The sequence below is a fragment of the Manis pentadactyla genome, chromosome 7 (genome assembly GCF_030020395.1).
Source record: "Manis pentadactyla isolate mManPen7 chromosome 7, mManPen7.hap1, whole genome shotgun sequence".
Classification (NCBI taxonomy): Eukaryota; Metazoa; Chordata; class Mammalia; order Pholidota; family Manidae; genus Manis; species Manis pentadactyla.
This window is the reverse complement of record NC_080025.1, coordinates 75998707-76024322: the sequence shown is the minus strand read 5'-3', so window position 1 is coordinate 76024322 and position 25616 is coordinate 75998707. Positions and strand designations below refer to the sequence as shown.

General features: G+C 35.1%; 1 protein-coding gene across 6 annotated transcripts in view; it reads right to left on the bottom strand.

Annotated features, from left to right (window-relative positions):
- The window catches only part of ANKIB1 (ankyrin repeat and IBR domain containing 1), a 163939-nt gene that overhangs the window by 45576 nt on the left and 92747 nt on the right, over positions 1-25616 (bottom strand). For 5 of the 6 annotated variants that reach the window (XM_057504515.1, XM_036879245.2, XM_036879244.2 and 2 more), the window contains exons 4-5: positions 23614-23796; positions 13206-13323 (exon numbers count right to left, since the gene is read on the bottom strand). In XM_057504515.1, coding sequence (XP_057360498.1) covers positions 13206-13323; positions 23614-23796 — 301 coding nt within the window. The remainder of the gene's footprint in view (positions 1-13205; positions 13324-23613; positions 23797-25616) is intronic. The other variant, XM_057504516.1, reaches the window with a different exon arrangement.

Sequence of the window (25616 nt, the reverse complement as noted above, 5' to 3'; positions counted from 1 at the left end):
GAGAGTTCTCAAAAAACAGAAAATATGGCGATGCTTTGAGAGATTCATAGTAACAAAAGAAAGTGAAGATAAGTTAAAGAGCTATAGGTCATTTAAGGAAGGAAAAATATTTGTATCAAATTAGTAATCACAAACAAATACTTAGATATGATATATCCTTTAATATTTTTAAACAGAATAAAACTTTTATAATCTACCAAGCCTTACAACCATGTCACTATATAAAAATATGGTCAAAATTTCTGTCAATAGACAATAGACACATCACTTTTCAAATTGACTAAATCTTTGTTAGCATAGGTTTGATTTAGCTCTTTTTACTCTTTTAAAGAAAAATATGCTATTTTGCAATTGGCCTCATTGATGTCAAGTTGTAAATTGATTATACAGCTTATTATAATTATGTCAAAATACCAACAAGTCCTAAAAATCATTTGATAAACAGCCTGAAAGTAGAAGGAACTTCTGAAGGGATTATGTTGATAAATAAAGTTTTAGTGAATTAGGTATAAATTCTGTATGAAGGGAGCTCAAATCTGGCATATCTAAAAAAAGATTACCTTCCTACTATGAACACTTTAAAAATAGCCAAGTGAAGCATTTTACTATAAAGTCTAGAGCCATAAAAATGTAACTCTTTAAAAACAATAAACCAATACATCCAATTATTTTGCTGGGTTTTTACACACATTGATTTCATTTAGTCCTGCCCCAAACCTGTCAATCATCAATTAGGTGAAGAAACCAAGACACAGGGAGGTTATCTAAGTTGCCCAGGCTCACACAGACAGCGAGGAATTTTAAATCGATTTCTGTGATCCAAAGCCTGTATTCTTTCCACTACAGCACAGTAAAGTATGGGGTCAGGAGTAGTATTACAGAGCCACTTATTCACTGCAGGCCCATTCTGTATAACTTTGTAGCTCCAATACAAGTAGCTGTGGTAACTTTCTATACAAGACTTTTTCAACCATATTAAGTCAAGGCATTTGGTGGTTTAACAGGTAATTATGACTCAGACATGCAATAAAGATAGAGGGAGTATATTTCCAGCTGTGTAACCACTCATGCAAAGGCACAGAAGTATATGAAGAGACATGAGGAGTGCTGTGAAGTCACAGTGTATCATGCTGTGGTTTGCAGAGACAGGAAATAAGATAGGGAATAGGGGTCAGACTACAAAGAGAGAGAAAAATCCAACAACTGAAAAAAGCTGCATTTAAGTGCAATCCAGGAAACGTTGCTAAATAGACCTCAGTACTTTGATAGGTTATAATTTACTTAAAAAGTTAAAATTACTTTTCTTAGAATGGTATGATTCTTTTTCATAAGTCTCCATTATGTCACCTTTTAATAATGGGAAAAAAGAAGTACTACATACACAGACATTAAATAGCTAGATTTTATTCTCATCAACTCCAAACATATTGTAGCACATATTCTGGATTCTTTCACATCATTCATTGAGCAAATATTTACTTGAACACCTTTTGTGTCCATGCATTATGTGAGACAGTAGAGAAACAATGGAAGAAAAAATGAGGCACAATTCCTTCTTGGAACTAGTCTAGTAAGGAGAAAGATATTAAGTAAAATCAACATAGTAAAAAAAAAATCACCATCAGAAGTGCCATGAAGAAGAGGTAGAGAATCCTAGTAAGGCAGGTCAGAGAAAGTGACTCTAAGGAAATGGCTGGGAGTGGACATCTGAAGGATGAGTGGGAGTTAACTAGGTAAAAAGGAGAGGGAAAGATGTTCTGGAAAGATGGCACACAGCATGTTCAAAGCCTTGTGACAGAGGGAAGGTGGCATCCTTGTGAAACTGAAATAGTCTGTGTAGCTGGTGCATGGAGATCAGAGGGGAAGCACTGTGTGAGATGAAGCTGAAGAAACAGGCAGGGGCTAGGTCACACAGGACTTTTTAGTAACACTTCTATCATCAGTTTAGGAGTGAGAGGAAGTCAGTGAAAAGTTGGACTTGGGGTTAGGAAGGACAGATTATCATGATTAGATTTGAAAAGATCACTCTGACTACAGTATGTCAAAACAAACAAAGAAAATGGATAGGGCGAGTGCAGGGAAGGCAGACCAGGGAAGAGGCTACTGGACAGTGTAAGTGGGAGATGACAGAAGCCAGGGCTAGGTGGTTGGTTGCTGTGGAGATGAAGAGAAAGGGAGACATTTAAGATTTGTGAGGTGAAACTGACAATTTGGTGACAGTGGGATGTAAGGTCTGAAGGAGAGGGAATGCCAAAGATGGTGTCCCAGGTTTACTCAGTTGACTGGTTGGTACTGGCATCTACATAAACAGGGAACAACCAAGATTCAGGTACAGGTGGGACAGCATGATTTTAGTTTTAGACATGATGAGTTTAAGGTCCTTTTGAGATATCCTAAAGGTGCTTTCAAAGAGGCAGTTACATAAAAAAGGTATGGAGCTCAGAAAAGAATTCTAGACCAGAGGGAGAAATATATACCTCAGGAGAAAATAGTTATTTCCTAGGAAAAAGAGTACAGTGAGAAGATGTGGACCACCTATGTCTACCTATGGAAGATAAGCCTCCAATGAAGCTTAAAAAATACCTCAATATAAATTTCCCCTAAGCACAAGCAAATTAGCCTTGATCTCATATATATTTTTTTTAATTAATTAATTTTTTTACTGAAGGGTAGTTGACACACAGTATTACATTACATTAGTTTCAGGTGTACAACACAGTGATTCAACATTTATATACATGATAATTCTAGGTACCAGCTATCACCATACCAAGTTGTTACAATATTTTGACTATATTCCTTATGCTATACATTACATCCCGGTTACTTATTTATTTTACAATTGGAAGTGTGTTTATATATATATATATATTTTTTTTTTTGTGAGGGCATCTCTCATATTTATTGATCAAATAGTTGTTAACCACAATAAATTTCTGTATAGGGGGGTCAATACTCAATGCACAATCATTAATCCACCCCAAGCCTAATTTTCGTCAGTCTCCAATCTTCTGATGCATAACGAACAAATTCTTACATGGAGTACAAATTCTTACATAGTGAATAAGTTACATGGTGAACAGTGCAAGGGCAGTCATCACAGAAGCTTTCGGTTTTGTTCATGCATTATGAACTATAAACAGTCAGTTCAAATATGAATATTCATTTGATTTTTAAACTTGATTTATATGTGGATACCACATTTCTCTATTATTATTATTTTTAATAAAATGCTGAAGTGGTAGGTAGATACGAGATAAAGGTAGAAAACAGAGTTTAGTGTTGTAAGAGAGCAAATGATTGTAAGAGAGCCAATGTTTGATCTCATATTTTGTATATTTTATTAATTAGCATTCAATTATATGTTACAACTTTTATTATATAATTACTATATATACTTTTACTTGAACTTTTAAATACAAAGAGTGCCTTTAAACAGAATGTAAGAGCTGGCAGAAAAGTAAAAGTATATATAGTTACTATTATAATATATATATATATATATATATACATATATATATATATATATAAAAAATGCTCAGAGAGTGATTTTTGTTTCCTAACAGAATTCTCCTTAAAATTCAATTACTACTTAGTAAATATTGCCAAACATTTCTGCCTTTTGCTTCATCTAGATCAACTTCATTATTTTGGGACTAGATTTGACAACAGATAATATAATACTCAAATATATCTTCCTATGTAAAGCTGAATGAATGTTACCAAGGATACAATCTATAGGTCTTCCAAATAGTTTGGTTTAATAGTTCTGAAACAGAGCCTGGTTTTGAGAGTAAGTACTGTTAATTGTAGCTCTATGCACCATTTTTTTTCACTAACACGATTTATCTCTGTCTTAGTTGATTATCAAATGTCACAGCTATTACCTAAACAACATAGAAGAGATGTTCAATCAAAAACCTGCATTAGCCTCTGTTTTATGCCTTAATAGGGGAATGAAATAATAGAACTCCAAAACATTATTGCAGAACAGACAAATGCCAAGTAGGAAAATTCATTTAGATATCACCTTCCTAGAACTAACCCCTATTAGTGAAAAAAGTAACTTAGGGAAATACCAATGGGATAGATCATTTAATAACACTTGATGACACAATGTGGAAACAAATTGAGATGAAAATGTTTCTTTTAATTACAATAAAATTACTGGCAAAGAAAACCTTAGAGTCTACATAATATGGTAACTTAAGAGTTATGATACACTTCTCCATGTTCTTCTCCTTTTCTGACAGGTTGGCTGGAATGGAGATAATCCCCTGGGTAACCTCAGAAGCCACTTTGTTTAAGAAGGCAGTCTCAGTCAGTCAGGGTCCTTGAATAACTGGAACAGAGCCCCTGTCCCACCCCTAACATAAATGGCAATGCTGTTGACTATGATGTGATTAACACATGTTTACTTGTGTTTGAGTCCACGCTTTCATTTGAGCAGCTTGCCTATCCTAATACAAGTGTCATGTCATGACTCCCCATGATGAATGGCTTCCACTATTCTACCAGCTCTTCCAATTCTGTTTAAAGGCACTCTTTGTATTTAAAAGTTCAAGTAAAAGAGGGTAAACCTTTTGGTGCTATGAATCTTACCCTAAAGAAACACAATTTAAGGTACTTTGTGTTTCCTTAAAACTTTAAGTTTTATGACGGTAAAGCTTAATACTTGCTATAAAGAAAAAAATTTTTAATCTATAAATTCTATGATTTAAAAAGTTATTTTGAATTTCTAAATTTTATTTTTGAAAAGAGTTCTAAAATTTCTTCCAAAGGATTTGCTTCAAAATTTGTAAAGCTGTCAATGGAGAAATACAGCTTTATAATAAAAAGGTAATTTTCAAAAGATATATAAATAACATTTCAGGTATATTATCTGTTCATTCTGTAATTATTTTCAGAGGGCTTAATATTTGTCAGATATTGTGGAAACCCTCTGAGTTCTCAGGTTAATGTGTAGGAAAACCAAAGCAAATAAAGGTATTACTACAGTACTGTATTCTAAGTGTATGACACATATATGCACAGGATATAATGGGAAGAGACAGGAAGGGTTCTCAGTGTAGATTTGGGAAGACATAAACAGAAAAGGTTCTTTGCGAGAGTTATTTCTAAGGACATTTAAGAGTGGATAAATACAGAAATGGGGAGATTGACAGTCCAGGTAAAGAAGCCTGGATCATGAAGGTCTACTAAAGAGTTTGGATGGTTTTTAAGCCTGTCAAGACCTAGTGAAGGGTTTTGCAACAAGGATGACATGTTCAATTTGTATTTTTTTCTTATTTTGATATCATTAATGTGCAATTACTTTAACATTGTGGTTACTAGACTCCCTCCATTATCAAGTCCCTACCACATACCCATTACAGTCACTGTCCATCAGTGTAGTAAGTGTAGTAAGATGCTATAGAATCACTACTTGTCTTCTCTGTATATACTGCCTTTCCTGTGTCACCCCCCCCCACATTATGTGTGCTAATCATAATGCCGCATTTTCCCCCTTATCCCTCCCTTCCCACCCACCCTCCCCAGACCCCTTCCCCTTGGTAACTGTTAGTCCATTCTTGGGTTCTGTGAGTCTGCTGCTGTTTTGTTCCTTCAGTTTTTTCTTTGTTCTTATACTCCACATGTAAGTGAAATCATTTGATAACTGTCTGTATCTGGCTTATTTCTCTGAGCATAATACCCTCTAGCTCCATGCATGTTGTTGCAAATTTGTTTTCTTCTTATGGCTGAATAATATTCCATTGTGTATATGGACCACATCTTCTTTATCCATTCATCTTCTGATGGACACTTAGGTTGCTTCCATGTCTTGGCTATTGTAAATAGTGCTGTGATAAACATAGGAGTGCATATGTCTTTTTCAAATTGGGCTGCTGCATTCTCAGGGTAAATTCCTAGGAGTGGAATTCCTGGGTCAAATAGTATTTCTATTTTGAGTTTTTTTGGGAACCTCCATACTGCTTTCCACAATGGTTGAACTAGTTTACATTCCCACCAGCAGTGTAGGAGGGTTCCTCTTTCTCCACATCCTTGCCAACATTTGTTGTTGTCTGTCTTTTGGATGTTGGTCATCCTAACTGGTGTGAGGTGATATCTTCTTGTGGTTTTAATTTGCACTTCTCTGATGATTAGTGATGTGGAGCATGTTTTCATGCGCCTGTTGGCCATCTGAATTTCCTCTTTGGAGAAGTATCTGTTCAGCTCCTCTGCCCATATTTAATTGGCTTATTTGCTTTTTGTTTGTTGAGGTGCGTGAGCTCTTTATATAATCTGGATGTCAACCCCTTATCAGATGTCATTTATGAATATGTTCTCCCATACTGTAGGATGTCTTTTTGTTCTACTGATGGTATCCTTTGCTGTAAAGATGATTTTTAGTTTGATATAGTCCCACATGTTTATTTTTGCTTTTGTGTCCCTTACCTGGGGAGATATGTTCATAAAGAAGTTGCTTATGTTTAGTCCAAGAGATTTTTGCCTATATTTTTTTCTAAGAGTTTTATGGTTTCATAACTTACATTCAGGTCTTTGATCCATTTTGAGTTTACTTTTGTGTAGAGGGTTAGACAGTAACCCAGTTTCATTCTCTTATATGTAGCTGTCCAGTTTTGCCAACACCAACTGTTGAAGAGGCTGTCATTTCCCCATTGTATGTCCATGGCTCCTTTATCATATATTAATTGGCCATATTCTGTTCCACTGGTCTACGGGTCTGTTCTTGTGCCAGTACCAAATTGTCTTGACTACTGTAGCTCTGTAGCAGAACTTGAAGTCAGGGAGCGTAATTCCGCCTGCTTTATTCTTCCTTCTCAGGATTGCTTTGGCTATTTGGGGTCTTTTGTCATTCCATATGAATTTTAGAACTATTTGCTCTAGTTCATTGAAGAATGCTGTAGGTATTGCATTGAATCTGTAGATTGCTTTAGGCAGGATGGCCATTTTGACAATATTAATTCTTCCTGGCCAAGAGCATGGAATGAATTTCCATTTATTAGTGTCCTCTTTAATTTCTCTTCAGAGTGTCTTGTAGTTTTCAGGGTATAGGTCTTTCACTTCCTTGGTTAGGTTTTTCCTAAGTATTTTATTCTTTTTGATGCAACTGTGAATTGAATTGTTTTCCTGATTTCTCTTTCTGCTAGTTCATCGTTTGTGTATAGGAATGCAACAGATTTCTGTGTATTAATTTTGTATCCTGCAACTTTGCTGAATTCAGGTATTAGATCTAGCAGTTTTGGAGTGGGTTCTTTAGGGATTTTTATGTACAGTATCATGTCATCTGTAAAGAGGGACATTTTGACTTCTTCCTTGCCTATCTGGATGCCTTTTATTTCTTTGTGTTGTCTGATTGCTGTGACTAGTACCTCCAGAACTATGTTGAATAAAAGTAGGGAGAGTGGGCATCCTTGCCTTGTTCCCAATCTTACAGGAAAAGCTTTCAGCTTCTCACTATTAAGTATAATGTTGGCTGTGGGTTTGTCATATACGGCCTTTATTATGTTGAGGTACTTGCCCTCTATACCCATTTTGTTGTGAGTTTTTATCATGAATGGATGTTGAATTTTGTCAAATGCTTTTTCAGCACCTATGGAGATGATCATGTGGTTTTTGTCCTTCTTTTTGCAGATGTAGTGGATGATGTTGATGGATTTTCGGATGTTGTACCATCCTTACATCCCTGGGATGAATCCCACTTGATCATGATGGATGATCTTTTTGATGTAGTTTTGAATTTGGTTTGCTAATATTTTGTTGAGTGTTTTTGCATGTATGTTCATCAGGGATATTGGTCTGTAATTTTCTTTTTTTGTGCTGTCTTTGACTGGTTTTCGTATTAGAGTGATGTTGGCCTCATAGAATGAGTTTGGGAGTATTCCCTCCTCTTCTACTTTTTGGAAAACTTTAAGGAGGATGGGTATTAGGTCTTCACTAAGTGTTTGATAAAATTCGGCAGGGAAAGCATCTGGTCCAGTGGTTTTGTTCTTAGGTAGTTTTTTGATTACCAATTCAATTTCTTTGCTGGTAATTAGTCTATTCAGATTTTCTGTTTCTTTCTGGTTAAGCCTTGGAAGGTTGTCTTTTTTTAGAAAGTTGTCCATTTCTTCTAGGTTATCCAGTTTGTTACCATATAATTTTTCATAGTATTCTCTTATAATTCTTTGTATTTCTGTGGTGTCTGTAGTGATTTTTCCTTTCTCATTTCTGATTCTGTTTATGTGTGTAGACTTTCTTTTTTCTTGATAAGTCTGGCTAGGGGTTTATCTATTCTGTTTATTTTCTTGAAGAAACAGCTTCTGCTTTCATTAATTCTTTCTATTGTTTTATTCTTCTCAATTTTATTTATTTCTGCTTTAATCTTTATTATGCCCCTCCTTCTACTGACTTTGGGCCTCATTTGTTCTTTCTTTTCTAGTTTCATTAATTGTGAGTTTAGACTGTTCATTTGGGATTGTTCTTCTTTCCTGAGGTAGACCCATATTGCAATATATTTCCCTCTTAGCACAGCCTTCGCTGCATCCCACAGATTTTTGTGTTGTTTAATTACTTCTGTCATTTGTCTCCATATATTGCTTGATCTGTTTTTATTTGGTCATTGATCCACTGATTATTTAGGAGCATGTTATTATGCCTCCATGTGTTTGTGGGCTTTTCTTTTTGTGTAATTTATTTCTAGTCTCATACCTTTGTGATTTGAGAAGCTGGTTGGTACAATTTCAATCTTTTTGAATTTACTGAGGTACTTTTTGTGGCCTAGTATATGAACTATTCTTGAAAATGTTCCATGTGCACTTGAGAAGAATGTGTATCCTGTTGCTTTTGGATGGAGTGTTCTGTAGATGTCCATTAGGTCCATCTGTTCTAATACATTGTTCAGTGCCTCTGTGTCCTTACTTATTTTCTGTCTGGTTGATCTGTCCTTTTGAGTGAGTGGTGTGTTGAAGTCTCCTAAAATGAATGCATTGCATTCTATTTCCCCCTTTAATTCTGTTAGTATTTGTCTCACATATGTAGGTGATCCTGTGTTGGGTGCATAGATATTTATAATGGTTATATTCTCTTGTTGGAGTGACCCCTTTATCATTATGTAATGTCCTTCTTTGTCTCATTACTTTCTTTGTTTTTAAGTCTGTTTTGTCTGAAAAAAGTACTGCAACTCCTGCTTTTTTCTCCGTTAGTTGCATGAAATGTATTTTTGCATCCCTTTACTTTCAGTCTGTGTATGTCTTTGGGTTTGAAGCAAGTCTCTTATAGGTTGCATAGATGGGTCTTGTTTTTTCATCCATTCAGTGACTCTATGTCTTTTGATTAGTGCATTCAGACCATTTACATTTAGGGTGATCATCGATAGGTATGTACTTATTGTGATTGCAGGCTTTAGATTTGTGGTTACCCAAGGTTCAAGTGTAATTCCCTTAGTATCTAACAGTCTAATTTAACTCACTTTGTGTGCTATTACAAACAGAACCTAAAGGTTCTCTTTTTTTTTCCTTTTTCTTCCTCCTCCATTCTTTGAAGGTTATTAAGTCATATTCTATATTCTGTCTATCCCTTGGGTGACATCTATTTAGCCTTAGGAACACTTCCATCTATAGGAGTCCCTCCAAAATGCACTGTAGAGGTAGTTTGTGGGATGTAAATGTTCTCAACTTTTTCTTTTCTGAAAATTGTTTAATCCCTCCTTCAAATTTAAATGATAAACTTACTGGGTATAGTATCCTTCATTCAAGGTCCTTCTTCTTCATTGCACTAAATATATCTTGCCACTCCTTTCTGGCCTGTAAGGTTTCTGTTGAGAAAGTCTGATGATAGCCTGATGGGTTTTCCTTTATATGTGATCTTTTTTTCTCTCTCTAGCTGCTTTTAAAAGTCTGTCTTTATCCTTGATCTTTGCCATTTTAATTATTATATGTCTTGATGTTGTTTTACTTGTGTCCCTTGTGTTGGGAGATCTGTACACCTCCATGGCTTGAGAGACTATCTCCTTCCCCAGATTGGGGAAGTTTCCAGCAATTACCTCCTCAATGACACTTTCTATCCCTTTTTCTCTCTCTTCTTCTGGTACTCCTGTAATACGAGTATCACTCTGTTTGGATTCATCACACAATTGTCTCAATACTCTTTCATTCTTAGAGATTCTTTTTTCTCTCTGTACCTCAGCTTCTTTGTACTCCTCTAATTTCTGTTCAATTTACTGTCTCTTCTACTACATCTAATCTGATTTTAAATCCCTCCATTGTATGTTTCATTTCAGATATGGAATTTCTTAATGTTTGAATCTCCGACTTAAATTTGTTCCTGAATTCTTGAATATTTTTCTGTACCTCCATAAGCATGTTTATGATTTTTATTTTGAACTCTCTTTCAGGCAGATTGGTGAGTTCAGTTTCATTTGACCCTTTTTCTGGGGTTTGTGAGATTTTGGTCTGAACCATGTTCTTTTGACATTTCATATTTCTGTCTGGTGCTCACTAGTGCCCAGAAGTTCCAGTCTCTGGAGCTGCTCAGCCCCTAGAGTGAGGTTGGGGATCCTAGGGGAGCAGAGGTGGTGCCTGGGGGGAGGAAAGATCTGTTTCCTGATTCCCGTCTGCGGTGCCTGTCTCCAGTGTCAGAGCCAGTGGGCCAAGCACACAGGTGTAAGCCTCTGTGCTTTGCGTCTCTAGCTGTTGTAGGCAGGGCCTCCCTCTGGCTGGCCTGATGCCAGCACAGTGACTGCAGGTTTGTGAACAGATGTTGGCAGGCTAGGAGGAAGGCACAGCAGGCTGCATGTCACAGTAGGGGGGCCTTGTGCTGAGTAGGCAGCCTGGGGGATGGGGCACTTGAAGCTTCTCAAAGTTCCCAACCAGCTGGGCAGAGCGTGCCCAGACAACCTTGTCCAGCTCTCCCCTCCCCCGCGCAGCAAGCTCTGTGCAAACCCCGCTCCTTCAGCAGCCCTCTCACTGCTAGGAAGCCTCTCAGACTGCCTGCCTTTCCCTTCTTCCAGAACGGCCAGGTGTGGATCCCCTCCTCCACAAATGGCCAGAATCCGTCTCTCAAGCACTCCACCTGTCCAAGCTCCCCAACCTCCAGAGCACCACACAGTGTAGGTTTCTGCTCCCAAAGTAGACCTCCAGGGCTGGGTGTTCAGCAGTCCCAGGCTTCCACCCCCTCTTTCGCTCCATTTCTCTTCCTACTGCTGGTGAGCTGGGGTAGGAGAAGGGCTTGGGTCCTGCCTGATTAAGGCTTTCCCTATGTTACCCTGATTCCTGAGGTCTGCTCTGTTCATGACATTTTTGTGCAGTCTGGTTCAGCCTTCTTTCCTGTTGTTGTTTTAGGGTTAGTTGTATCAATTAACTACATTTTCATACTATCTGTGGTTTTGGGAGGAATTCTCCTCACCTCTCATGCAACCATCTTGAATCCCTAATCTCAATTTGTATTTTAGAAGACTATTCTAAAGGCAACATGAAAAATTAAAGAGTGAAAGAGAAATGGCAACACTGGAGACTAGTACTCAGGAGACTAAAATTTAGATGAAAAATAATGAAAGCCTGAAATTAAGGCAGTGGGAATGGAAGGAATCAGGGAGGGATTAGAGGTATTTGGAAGTGAAATGATGAGACTGTGGCCAAATGTCCCAGATAGGGAGGAGTAAAGTATGACTTTCAAGCTTCTGGCTAGGATGATTAGATGAGTTGGTGCCCATGTATCAAGACAGTGGAGGAAGCATTAAATAGTCATTTAGAAATATAGCCTGGAAGACTTTAATAAAGTCAGGTTGTAGATATAGTCTTTACTGTCTAGGTGCTTTCATTAGATAACTATGCACAGCAATGTTTCTCAGAGAGCAGTCCACTTGGTAGGCTTGTTTACAGCACATCATTTTTATGCCTCAACCCTCACCTAATGAATTACACTCTCTGGAAATAATCCTATGAATCTCTGGTTGGGTTCCTAGGCAATTCCTATTTCTACTAAAATTTAAGAGCCACTGGTATACAGAGTGGGAAAGTGTCAAGTATAGAACCTTGGGAAATATCAATATTGAAAGTAGTGACTCTGGAGTATTATACACCAAATTTTTCATAATGGTGATCAAGGGATGATGAAATGTGGAGTTTAAAATTTTCTTCTGATCAAAAGAATACATAAAAAATTTGGAAGTTGACCTTTTATTTTAGAGTAGATGATAATGATTTATACTTATAAAATAGACAAGACAAGTAATGACTAGAATAGCCATTTGTCATTCTTTTTTAAAACTAATTTTTTAATTAAGTTATCATTGATATACAAACTCATGAAGGTTTCACATGAGCAACATTGTGGTTTCAACATTCACTTATATTATCAAGTCTACCCCAACACCCCATTGCAATCACTGTCCATCAGTGTAGTAAGATGCTATAGAGTCATTACTCGTCTTCGTGATATACTGCTTTCCCTGTGACCCACCTATATTATGTGTGCTAATTATAATGCCCCTTGATCCCCTTCTCCCTCCCCACCCACTATCCCCAACCCTTTCCCTTTGGTAATGGCTAGTCCTTTCTTGGAGTCTGTGAGTCTGCTTAAAACTAATTTTTAAATCAGAGAAAACTTGTCTTGGAAATCAGCCAAAATTTTGAGTATCAAGGGTGCAATGGGAGGGTCCAACTCAGCATGTGACAACTCTCCCAGAATGGCTGTCTTAAGTATCACAGAGAACAAAATGAGCTGAGTACTTCCTCAGTCAAGCTGGTAATTTTCTCAAAAACAAAAACCTTAAAAGGGATAGTATATTCCTTGTTCATGCTACAATTTTGCTTTATGCAATTCATGATGAGAAATAACTTTCACATAAAATGCAGTTGACAATCCTAGTAACTCAATTGTTAGATATTTAACTGACTTTAATAAAAATCAGTGTCAAAATCAGGACTCAGACAATGGAACCCAATTCTCAGTGCTGCCTGAATCAGGCTCATCTAAAATAAGATAATCCTTCAGTTGATTTAGTAGCTCAGTTTTTAAAAAGAAATTTCCTATTTCTCCTTTATGATTTATAGACAGTTTATACTGTAAAATACAAATGGTTACGAGAATGCTGAGCACTGAAGTAATCACTGCACAGAACTCAAACATTCTGGTTTGCATTAAAATAATAAAACAGGCATCTTTCAACTCTGAAAGTTTCAGTAGCACTCCTGTTATCAGAAGCACAACATTTCTTTCATTACCATGAGCTCGAAGTAAAGCTTCAGCAGTGAAGAGTGGAGCCTGAAGCATGTCTGCAGTTTCCACAATAAGCATATCTTTCAATCTGCGAAGATCCTGAGGCCTTAGACCTTCATATGGCTTTGAAAAGAAGAAAAACAAAGCTAAGTTGGCTCCTACACTCTTAGGAAGTCTGAAACGTTCATAAGCAGGTACATATGACTATTATGTAGTTAATCATCCAGTGTCTGTGTGGATGTTCCACTATCACGGACTTGAAAATACTCTTTCACAAGTTTTTTAAGCTGGAAAGTGCTTATATCAGGGTTCATATCACTCATCATTCTAAATGAAAGTCTCATTCTATAATGAGAAGACCATCTTACTTTAGTTTTGAAAATTTGGATAATAGAAAACAGTACTAGAAATAAAAACCTTCAATCCTATCCCTGAACAATAATCATAATTAAAGTTCTCAAGTACTTACTTTTATTTGTTCTTTTCTTTTTTGCTTATCAGCCAGCTGTATGTGAATATATGTGTTCACTGAAATACACTTTTAATTATTGAACCACAAAATTTACACTTACTAAGATCCAATTTGGACTGCTAGTGGGATTATATGATACCTATTAATTTGGAGAGAAGCGACTATGCTATACTATTTAGACTTTTCACTCATAAGTTTCTCTCTCTATTTATTCAAGTGTTTGTTAATGCTCCTTAGTTTTCTTCATCTAGATACAGTATATCATTCTCAGGCTTTTTATTCTTTCGTTAGCCTTCATCTTTTTTTTTTTTTTTTTTTGCTTTTAACAGAAAACATACACAGAATAAAATTACAAGAGTCTCACTATTCACACACAATTACTGGTAACATTTTTGCCATTCTTGTTTCAAGTTCTTTTAAAAAAAAAGAGAGAAACAATAGGTAAAACCTTATACAGTAGTCCACACTTATTTGTGTGACATGCATTCCAAGATCCTCAGTGGATGCCTGAAACTGCAGATAATATAAACCCAATGTATACTATATATTTTCCTACACATATATACCTATGACAAAGTTTAATATATAAGTTAGGCACAGTAAAATATTAACAATAATAAAATAGAATGATTGTAATAGTATGCTGTAATAAAAGTTATGTGAATGTGGTCTCTCTCTCTACAGATCTTATTTACTGTACTCACCCTTCTTGTAATGATGAGAGATAATAAAATGCCTACGTGACATGAAGTGAGGTGAGTAATGTAGGCATTGTGATGCAGCGTTAGGCTGCTACTGACCTCTGACAACGTGGCAGAAGGCGGCAGGCACTTCCAGACTTCAGTTGACTGTGGGTAAATGAAACTATGGAAATCAAAACCACAAATAAGGGGGGACTACTGTAAAAGCTTAAATAACCTGTGACATGTTTTCCCAATTACATTTCTCTAACTTCCCCCATCCTTGCCTATGGCAATCATCATGAATTTGATTTACAGCTGTCATATTATGGATAACATTATATATATATCATTTAGCAATTTGCTTTTATTATTATCCAATATTGTGTTTTTACTATTGATATGCATATCTATTTCCTTTAAACAGATGTTAACAACTTACTGCAGTGAGCATAGACCTAAAGGCCAAAGCAGTAAAATTACTGAATAACAACCATTAGGATGTCCTTTGGTGGCATCTTTATCAGTCTCTAGAGAGTTCTGAGCAGTTAGCAAACCTCATGCATTTACAAGTATTTTAGAATTTAGATGTTATTTTTATTTCCTGCTTTTTTTTTGGTATCACAGAAACCATTTAATCAGTTCTTACTTAATCCCACAATTGGGACTTTATTCACCAGGGACCATTTTTCTCAGTTGACATAAGTTTCCTGATGCCTTCTGGCAGGAATGCATATACAAACAATGATAGTATTTATGACAGAAAATGCTGACAGATCTGACTGCACAACATAAAAAGTGTATTACTTTTAATATACAAGGAATTGTGACAATCAGTAAATTAAAACAAACAAAAGTTCTAAAAGCATAAACATTCTTAAAGATACAAACTCTTTACCCAGCAAATCACCCCAGATTTTAAAAAAAACAACTCAATATTAGTAAGGTTACAGTGAGATGGCCCTCTGATACACTGTGGGTAAAAATTAAAAATATCATTTAACAACCAAGCATCATATATCATGAGCTTTAAAACATTCATATTTGACCCAATAATTTTACTTGTAGGAATCTATCCTTAGGTATAATCACAAATGTTGACTAAATTGGTCACTTGCAGTGTTACTTATGAAAGCGACAAAATGCAAGTAACTAAAATGTACATGAAGGAGTTACAGGACATCTGTATGTTAGAATAGTCAGTGGTCATGCAAAATGATTTCCCTGATGAATCTGTAAATATCAAGAAGTGTTAAGGAAAATAAAAACCCTACAGGATATAAAATATATGATATTACAGTGATGAAAAATGGAAGGTGGTTCTACAAAATGTTGCAAGCATTATTTATAAGTAGTAGCGGAATAATGAGTATTTTAAAATTTCATTCTGCTTTTTATAAAAAGCATGTTTCGAAGAAAATAAATTTTAAAAAATCAAAGAAAAATAACTGGGATATTAAAGAGCTTTCAGTAGTAGTAGAACACACAGTCAGTCTGTAGTGCTATTCCTGTTAAAAATGTTGGTGAAGACTTATGTTAAATCTATTCATATCACGCGTTAACAGCCTACGCACCTATATGTGCATTTTGCTATACTGCCATGAATCTCTTCATATACAGATGTCCTATGAACTTAACCAGACAAAGAAATGAAAATTTAAACTATTTTATATAGGGATAACATTAACTAAAAAAGAAAGAAATGATTACAACTTAATCCAAACTATCCTTAAAAAGTCCCCCAAATTACCATGTACAGTCAGCTTTTAAGCTAATTTATGAACCACTTTCCCTGCAAAAACCCAACACATTTTATTTTTTTAATCCCCACCCCATCTCCTAACACATCCTTTTATGGTTAAATTTTACATTCTGTATAACATTGATTTTAGAAATGTGTTCCAAGTTCAGACTTGGAACTCCAAGTACTTTTTTCTGCCTTAGCAGTGAGAGTGAATATTTATTGATATCCCCAGTGGTGGCAACTTAATATTTCCTGGTTATTTCCTAAACGTTCTTTTTCAGATTAGCTATTATTCCACCTCATTTATGGTTGAGCCAAATAAGATGTGATTTTAGATATATTAAGAAAGGGGTAATATAAAGCAATCAACATAGATTAAGTTTTAAAAAAATGCAATTTTAAGTTTAAATAGGTTACACTGTTAGAAAAATAGTCCTTGAAGGAGAAAGGACATACTGCTTTCATGAACATGTAACATATTCATTCTGAATCTCTGCAATACAACTATAATTAGACCATGTGAAACATTTCAATAAATTGCTCAGTCCCAAGTGGGCACTAGCCCTCTCTTCTGCAGGAAGGATTAAAATGAAGGTGCCTTTCTCTTTACTGTTGCGAAGAAAAACTGCTTCTATTTTCAGATCAAACACAAACCAGCAATAACCTTCAAAGCAGTCAGTACTGATACAAAGAAAAAGAAACTAATTTAAAAAGAAACAGTGAATAAAAGTGTCTCTTTTGCATTAGTGCATACTATTGCTACTAGCATTAAGGAAATGGGAAAGAGTCCAACATAGAAACTGTACCATTTTAATATCATGTAAAAAGTGATAGTATCTTCAAAAATTACTTCAGAAAAGACTATGTTAAAGGAGTTATGAAAAAAGTATGTTTTTTCCCCCACAATGAAAAATACTCTTCCTCCTGATTACATAGGTAAACTATGTTCATTAGTAAAAAAATGAAAAAATGGGTACTTATTTACCCAAATATATCAATAACTTAGATTTTACAAGATGTGAAAGATGCTTAGGGAAGGGAGAGACTATTTTAAATTCCTCTTGACATCAATCTCTCATTATCTTATCCACGAGCTTATTAGCCTGGGAGAGAGAGGGTAAAGAATAGCTAGAGAAAGTCTTTAGGGTTATGGGATCCTTCCCTTTGTTTCAGTTTCCCCTCTCCTTTACTCAGCTGTTCTCTTCTGGCGATCAAGATTTAGGCTACCAGATCTGTATTTTGACCTAAGAGAAGGCAAATGCCCCTGCAGAGTTAAGTTAAACCTACTATCCAGGGAAGTCAGATAAGGTAATTCAGCACAGGTTTCCCTGCCAGAAAAAGAGCCTGGAGTCTTCTTGAATTAACAGACTAGGAGAGAAGAGGGCATGGGGTTTTTTAGATGGCTTTCATAGTAGCATGTCACTCAGTTTTTCTTTCATTTACCGAGATGTAGTCATACAAATCTACTACTACACAGCCTGATCCCTAGTAGGCCAAATTAATTACAGTTGCTCTGTTATTTCTTTGGGGGTTTAGATAAATTAAATGCACTCTTCCCAGCCATCACTCGAATACATCTTTTTATTTCTTCATAGCAGTTGCCACCCTTAGAAATTGTGTTCATTTACTTTTTAAACTGATTTGTGTGCATTTTTCTATCCATGCTGGAATACAAGCATCTGGAGGGCAAGGGCTTATCTTTGTTCCTCACTGTATCTCCAGGCTCCTAAAATAGTGCTGGCAGAGTAGTCACTCCGTTTTGTTGAATGATGGGATGAAGTGGATTTTATCCATTTATAAACTAATCAGGAAAGGACTAAATTAAAATGTGTCAGGAAGAAATTCTAGAGGTAGAATATTATACACTGTCCAGATATTAACTCAATCAAGAAACTTAGCTAAAATAAACTCTTCACCTTGGGAACATAAAATTTTAAAAGTATCCAATTATGTAGTGTAATACAATTATATAGAAGGCTATGCAATGGAAAACTACTAACTAGGCAGAATAATCCAAAAGTTGATCAGGGTCAAATCAGAAGGTACACAAATGAAGTTTAAAGAAAGCACTGTTCTTTATTTATTGAAATTGTTATGAAACTGACATAACTTAATATTAAACATTTTAAAGTTTAAAATTCAGTGCTCTCTAGTGCCTTCACAATGTTGTTCAACCAGCACTTGTATCTAGATCCAAAACATTCTCATTACCACTAAGGAAAAATCCCACCCATTAAGTAATCACTCCCTTTTTCTTCTATCTCCCAGGCAACCAACCACTAATGTACATTCTGTCTCTATGGATTTATCTATTCTGGAAATTTCACATAAGTGGAATAATTTCATATTATTCAACAGGTGACTTTGTGTCTCCTAAAAGCATAACGTTTTGGAGACTGATCCATACTGTAGCTTGTATTGGTACTCCATTCCTTTTTATGGCTGAGTAATATTTCATTGTGTATACCGCACATTTTATTTATCCATTCATTCCATTCATCTGTTGACAGACATTTGGGTTGCTTTCAACGTTTGTTTATAGTGAATAGTGCTGCGATAAACATTTGTACATAAGTATTAAAGTATTGTTCTTTACATTAAATAGTAGGTAAACAAAAATAATTCCAATATTGATTAAAAACAAAACTACAAAATTAGAAAAAAAATAGGGACATATGATTTTAACATTGGCATGACAGATTCAGAAGCCATAATACAAGAAAAACTTACATCTCTGAATATTCTAAAAGTGAAAAACTTAGGATACAGAAAAAGTAGACAAAGTTCTCTTGGGATGCATTAAGAATGCATAAATGATCCATAGATAAAAAGCAAATGAATAATCAGTTCACAAAATAATCAAAGAAATACCTTAAAAAAGGTACTATTTCTTTGTCCAAACTGGCAAAAATAAAAATACTGACAATAACCAATGCTAGCAAGAATGGAAGGAAAATAACTCTGTAATATGCTACTTGAAGCAGAGTAAATTGATACAATCCTTTAGGACAGTTTAATAGCATCTATTAAAATATAAAATGTATATATCTCATTATCCATCCAACCAATTTCTACAAAGTTATGGAGCATATACTTAAAAATCTGTAAATAAATGCTGTAACAATGATGAAATGATGATCACAATTATAACAGCAGATACTTAGATAGCTCTTATAATGAGTCAGGCACTGTTTTAAGTATCTACATATATGTTAACTCATTTAAGGATCCCTTTAACCCTGTGCAGTAAACACCATTATTAACTACACTTTAAGGAAGAAGAAACTGAAACAGTAAATGTTAGAGTAATTGTTCAAGGTTACAAAGTAAGTAAGTTGTGGAAGTCAAGATACAAATCCAGACTAGCTTCAGATCCATGATTTTAACCAAAATAATGACAAAACTGGATAAAGAGATATGTAACAAGTAAAACTCACTTTAGCTTTGTTCTTAATGGCAAAAAAATATCTGAATTATTTAAATATTCATCAGTAGGTTAAAATACATAGATCACAAGCTCTGACTTAGGAAAGATGTTCCTGATATTTTGTTAAGTTGAAAAAACATTTTAGTAGAACTTAATGTACATATGATCTTATTTTTGAATTAAAAATTCCACATGTAAACATGTTTGCTTAAGTCTGGTAGCACACACAAGAACCAATCACCATAAGGGGGAGAGTAAGGAAAGAGGAAATTTCCTACATTTGTTAGCAATATTCATTATAAATTTTAGAAAATACATGAAAATAGAAAAAAAAATAATAAAGAAAATGATCTATAACCACAATTATAATTTTGGTATGCTTTAATCTTCTTCCAATGCATAGTATTTTTCTATAAAATTAGTAACAAACTACTGTGTAACATTTTCTTAACAGTTCATTGCACTAAATTTTCTTAGATCTTAAATCTATCGATAATGAATACTACTATTTTCTAATTATAAATTTAGATAGCATCTTGGAGAAAAGCCTAAATATAGTCATAAAAGTCTTTCCATTTAATCACATCAACATTGTATCTAGAATATGACTGCTGAAATGTTATATTGATTAAATTATTATATTAATTAATGCACTAATCATTTCTATGTTCTGACTCAAGATCATGGATTGTCAAAAGATAGGCAGTGTAATAAACAGTAGATTAGATCTGCACTCAGAAGAATCAGATCTGGCTCAGTTTGATCCTGGTATGTTATTCAACTATTCTCTGGTTTATCTTTCTCATTCAAAAAAATAAGGAACATAACTGCCACTCATGGTTACTGTGGGAATTCAACAACCACATTAAAATGTTCAGGCCATCTTAAGACACTGGCCCTCTATGTGCACTTAATCTGAATAAACACGCCTACAGAATAACCCAACTAAACAAACAGAAACGATCAAGAAATGCAAACCATCTCACTTCAAGAACTTCAGTTCCTTTGGCCATCTGGAGAATACAGAAGCTCACTAACTGTTGGGAATCCATGGGAAAAATTAAGCAGTATGATTATTTTTCTAAACATATACAAACCATAGTTACATAAATCCTTTTGGACTTTTATGTAAGTCAAGTTAGCGCTGAACATTGAGAAATCAGAATCCTTTTGGGAGGAAAATGATTTATTTATAATTTCCTTACTTAAGAAAAAGCTGTAACAAAAAGAAGGATAAAAACCACATGATCATCTCCACAGATGCTGAAAAAGCATTCGATAAAATTCAACATACATTCATGATAAAAACTTTCAACAAAATGGGTATAGAGGGCAAGAACCTCAACATAATAAAGGCCATATACGACAAACCCACAGCCAACATTATACTTAACAGTGAGAAGCTGAAAACTTTTCACCTAAGATGAGGAACAAGACAAGGATGCCCACTCTCCCCACTTCTATTCAACATAGTACTGGAGGTCCTAACCATGGCAATCAGACAACACAAAGAACTAAAAGGCATCCAGATTGGTAAGGAAGAAGTTAAACTGTCACTGTTTGCAGATGACATGATATTGTACATAACAAATCCTAAAGAATCCACTCCAAAAAATACTAGAACTAATAACTGAATTCAGCAAAGTTGCAGAATGCAAAATTAATAAACAGAAATCTGTTGCATTTCTATACACAAATGATGAACTAGCAGAAAGAGAAACCAGAAAAACAATTCCATTTACAATTGCATCAAAAAGAATAAAATACCTAGGAATAAACCTAACCAAGGAAGTGAAAGACCTATAACCTGAAAACTACAAGACACTCTTAAGAGAAATTAAAGAGGACACTAATAAATGGAAATTCATCCCATGCTCTTGGGTAGGAAGAATTAGTATTTTCAAAATGCCCATCCTGCCTAAAGCAATCTACAGATTCAATGCAATCTTTATCAAAATACCTAAAGCATTCTTCAATAAACTAGAGCAAGAACAGTTCTAAAATTCATATGGAATGACATTTGATCAATAAATATGAGAGATGCCCTCACAAACAAACAAAAAAAAGTACACACTTCCAATGGTAAAATAATAAGTAACCGGGATGTAATGAATATAGTCAAGATATTGTAACAGCTTGGTATGGTGATAGCTGGTACCTAGAATTGTCAAGTATATAAATGTTGAATTACTATGTTGTACACCTGAAACTAATGTAATGTAATACTGTGTGTCAACTACCCTTCAATAAAAAATAATTATCTACAAAAAAAAAAAAAAAAAAGGAAGTACATTGTAAAGACAGTAAAATTACAATTTATTATAATGAAAATATAAAAGAAAGCTGTCCACAGAAATTAGTATTCTAAAACACTGTGTATTATTTAATCAGCTCTAGATTAAATGTTGATATGTTAAATTTCAAAAAAAAAAAAAAATTCATATGGAATGACAAAAGACCCCGAATAGCCAAAGCAATCCTGAAAAGGAAGAATAAAGCAGGCGGAATTACACCCCCTGACTTCAAGTTCTACTACAAAGCCACAGTAATCAAGACAATTTGGTACTGGCACAAGAACTGACCCGTAGACCAGTGGAACAGAACAGAGAGTCCAGATATTAACCCAAACATATATGGTCAATTAATATATGATAAAGAAGCCATGGATATACAATGGAGAAATGACAGCCTCTTCAAACGCTGGAATTGGCAAAACTGGTCAGCAACATGTAAGAGAATGAAACTGGGTATTGTCTAACCCCCTACACAAAAGAAAACTCAAAATGGGTCAAAGACCTGAATGTAAGTTATGAAACCATAAAACTCTTAGAAAAAAAATAGGCAAAAATCTCTTGGACATAAACACGAGCAACTTCTTCACGAACTTATCTCCCCAGGCAGGGGAAACAAAGGCAACAATGAACAAGTGGGACTATATCAAACTAAAAAGCTTGTGTACAGCAAAGGATACCATCAGTAGAAAAAAAAGTCATCCTACAGTATGGGAGAATATATGTATAAATGACACATTGATTAAGGGGTTGACATCCAAAATATATAAAGAGCTCACGCACCTCAACAAACAAAGAGCAAATAATCCAATTAAAAAATGGGCAGAGGAGCTGAAAAGACACTTCTCCAAAGAAGAAATTCAGATGGCCAACAGGCACATGAAAAGATGCTCCACATTGCTAATCATCAGAGAAATGCAAATTAAAACCACAATGACATATCACCTCCCACGAGTTAGGATGGCTACCATCCAAAAGACAAACAACACCAAATGTTGGTGAGGTTGTGGAGAAAGGGGAGCCCTCCTACACTGCTGGTGGGAATATAAACTAGTTCAACCATTGTGGAAAGCAGTATGGAGGTTCCTCAAAAAAATCAAAATAGAAATACCATTTGACCCAGGAATTCCACTTCTAGGAATTTACCCTAAGAATGCAGTACTCAAGTTTGAAAAAGACAGATGCACCCCTATGTTTATTGCAGCACTATTTACAATAGCCAAGAAATGGAAGCAACCTAAGTGTCCATCAATAGATGAATGGATAAAGAAGATGTGGTCCATATACACAATGGAATATTATTCAGCCATAAGAAGAAAACATATCCTACCACTTACAACAACATGGATGGGGCCAGAGGGTATTATGCTCAGTGAAATAAGCCAGGCAGAGAAAGACAAGTATCAAACGATTTCACTTATCTGTGGAGTAAAGAACAAAGAAAAAACTGAAGGAACAAAACAGCAGCAGACTCACAGAACCCAAGAATGGACTAACAGTTACCAAAGGGAAAGGGACTGGGGGAGGATGGGTGGGAAGGGAGGGATAAGGGGGAAAATGGGGCATTACGATTAGCACACATAATGTAGCACTGGGGGACACGGAAAAGGCAGTATATACAGAAAAGACAAGTAGTGATTCTGTAGCATCTTACTACGCTGATGGACAGTGACTGTAATGGGGTATGTGGTGGGGTCTTGATAATGGGGGGAGTCTAGTAACCATTATGTTGTTCAAGTAATTGTACATTAACGATAAAAAAAAACATTTGTATCATGTTTTATTAACAAAAATCTTACCTCTCGTTTGTCTAATGCAGCATATTCAGCTTCTATTTCTTCGGCTTCAGGATCTCGTGAGAATACCATTTGAGATTCCAGATTGAGGGCCAAATCTTTGTGGTGTTGCTTTTCAGCACAATCACAAGGAGTATCTTTATTCTCATTTTCAGCAAACAAGTCTCCTCCATGTTTTACTAAAAGCTAAAGAACGATTTTCTCAAAAACTTCCAACCATAGACTTAAGTGACAAGTTATTTAATGCTACATATTTTTAAAAATTGAAAATATAATAAAGCACAACAAATATGTAACAGTATGTACTTGAAATGAGAGAAGAAGTTATTTAGACACCAGTGACTTCTGATTTTAGGATTACAATTTTTGTTTATTAGTATTAAGATGACTTCCTTTGGGTAAAAACAGCTACCAAAAACCAATTCTTTAAACTTTAAAAAGAAATCAAGCATTCTGTGTGAACCAAATATAAAAAGTATTACCTAAAATTAAAAGATGTTATAGTCATGTAGTGCATTAAATTTTATAAATTTCTATAAATCTTTCTTAAACAAGAAGGGCAGTGGTGATACTATTACTTTAACCACTAATAATACATACCTGAATATCCTGACATGACAAACAATAGTTTCAATTTGTATCATTCATTATCCAGTCAAACGATGAAATAAAATTAGGATGAACAAGTCACTGAAGCAAAAACTGTCTTCAATATTCCTCAAAGAGTGATGGGAACAGCTACTGATAGCCAAGTTAAGAAGCTATTCTATCAATCCATTTTTAAAGGTATGATTTTTCACAAAGAAATCTCACCTTCAAAATACCTGTAATAGTGACTTGACTTGTTTACTATTGAGGTTTCTGCTGGTTTTGCAGAAGTTAAATATGTTGTTACTAAATAAGAGCTGTATGTCAACCTTCCCCATTATTTCTGCAGAGAGATCAGGAAGGACATGAATGCCATAAGGGCCGTAAAGGACAACTTATAATGAAGCTGTTTTATAGGATATAGTCATAGGCTGCATTCTTAGGGTAAATTTCATAATGACAGTAATAGCCACTATTTAGTGGTTGTTTTCTAAGTGTGAAGTACTACACTAAGTACTTCAAATACACATTCTTATTTAGTATGAACCACCCCATGCCACAGGGATATTACGATGCCTCAGAAAAGTTAAGTAAGTTAACCAAAGTTACGTAATCAGTAAGCAGCAGAACTGGGATTCAGATACAGGTTTGACCAAGTTCTTAACCATGACTGGATATTGTACTGACACAGAGAAAAGGCTAATGACATAGGTTAAGGAAGTCAATGCATTCTGGGTCCACCATTAACGTTCTATTCAGATCTTATGTATGTTCTAAATGTGTATACTTTTTAGACGTTTTTGTTTTGTATGGGGGTTAATAAATATGATTGGTTCTTCTCATTTTCTTCTAAATAATTTTATCTTCCCTCCAACAAACACAGATGTTTCTGTAAAGTTCCTTTATTGCTTTTGGAACTGGAATCATCTTACGGTTCCTCTATCGACACCTCTAGAGACCTGACATAATAAGAGACTTCTAGCAATGCCAAACCTAGAAGCCATGGGCTAAATGGACAAACCCAGTGAACGTGACTTCAGCTTCTTGCCAAGGCCAAGAGTATGCCTCAGAGATTAAATGGTTAAAAAAATTTTTTATTGTAAAAACAAGTAAAAAAATAAATCTAGAAGAATATGAATCATAGACTTCTGGTCGCAAAGCTTAAATATTTACCCTGTATATTGGCCTGTCACAGAAAGAGTATTTGCTAAGCATCGTTCTAAGCAGTCACTATGAACCAGCTGAGGTTTCTGCTGGTTTTGCAGAAGTTAAATACATTGTTACTAAGAGTTATAAGTCAAGTTTCCCCATTATTCTGCAGAGATTAGGAAGGACATGAATGCCATGAGGGCCATAATCTAGGATAACCCTAAAAGACAGCCTATAATGAAGCTGTTTTATAGGATACAGTCATGCTC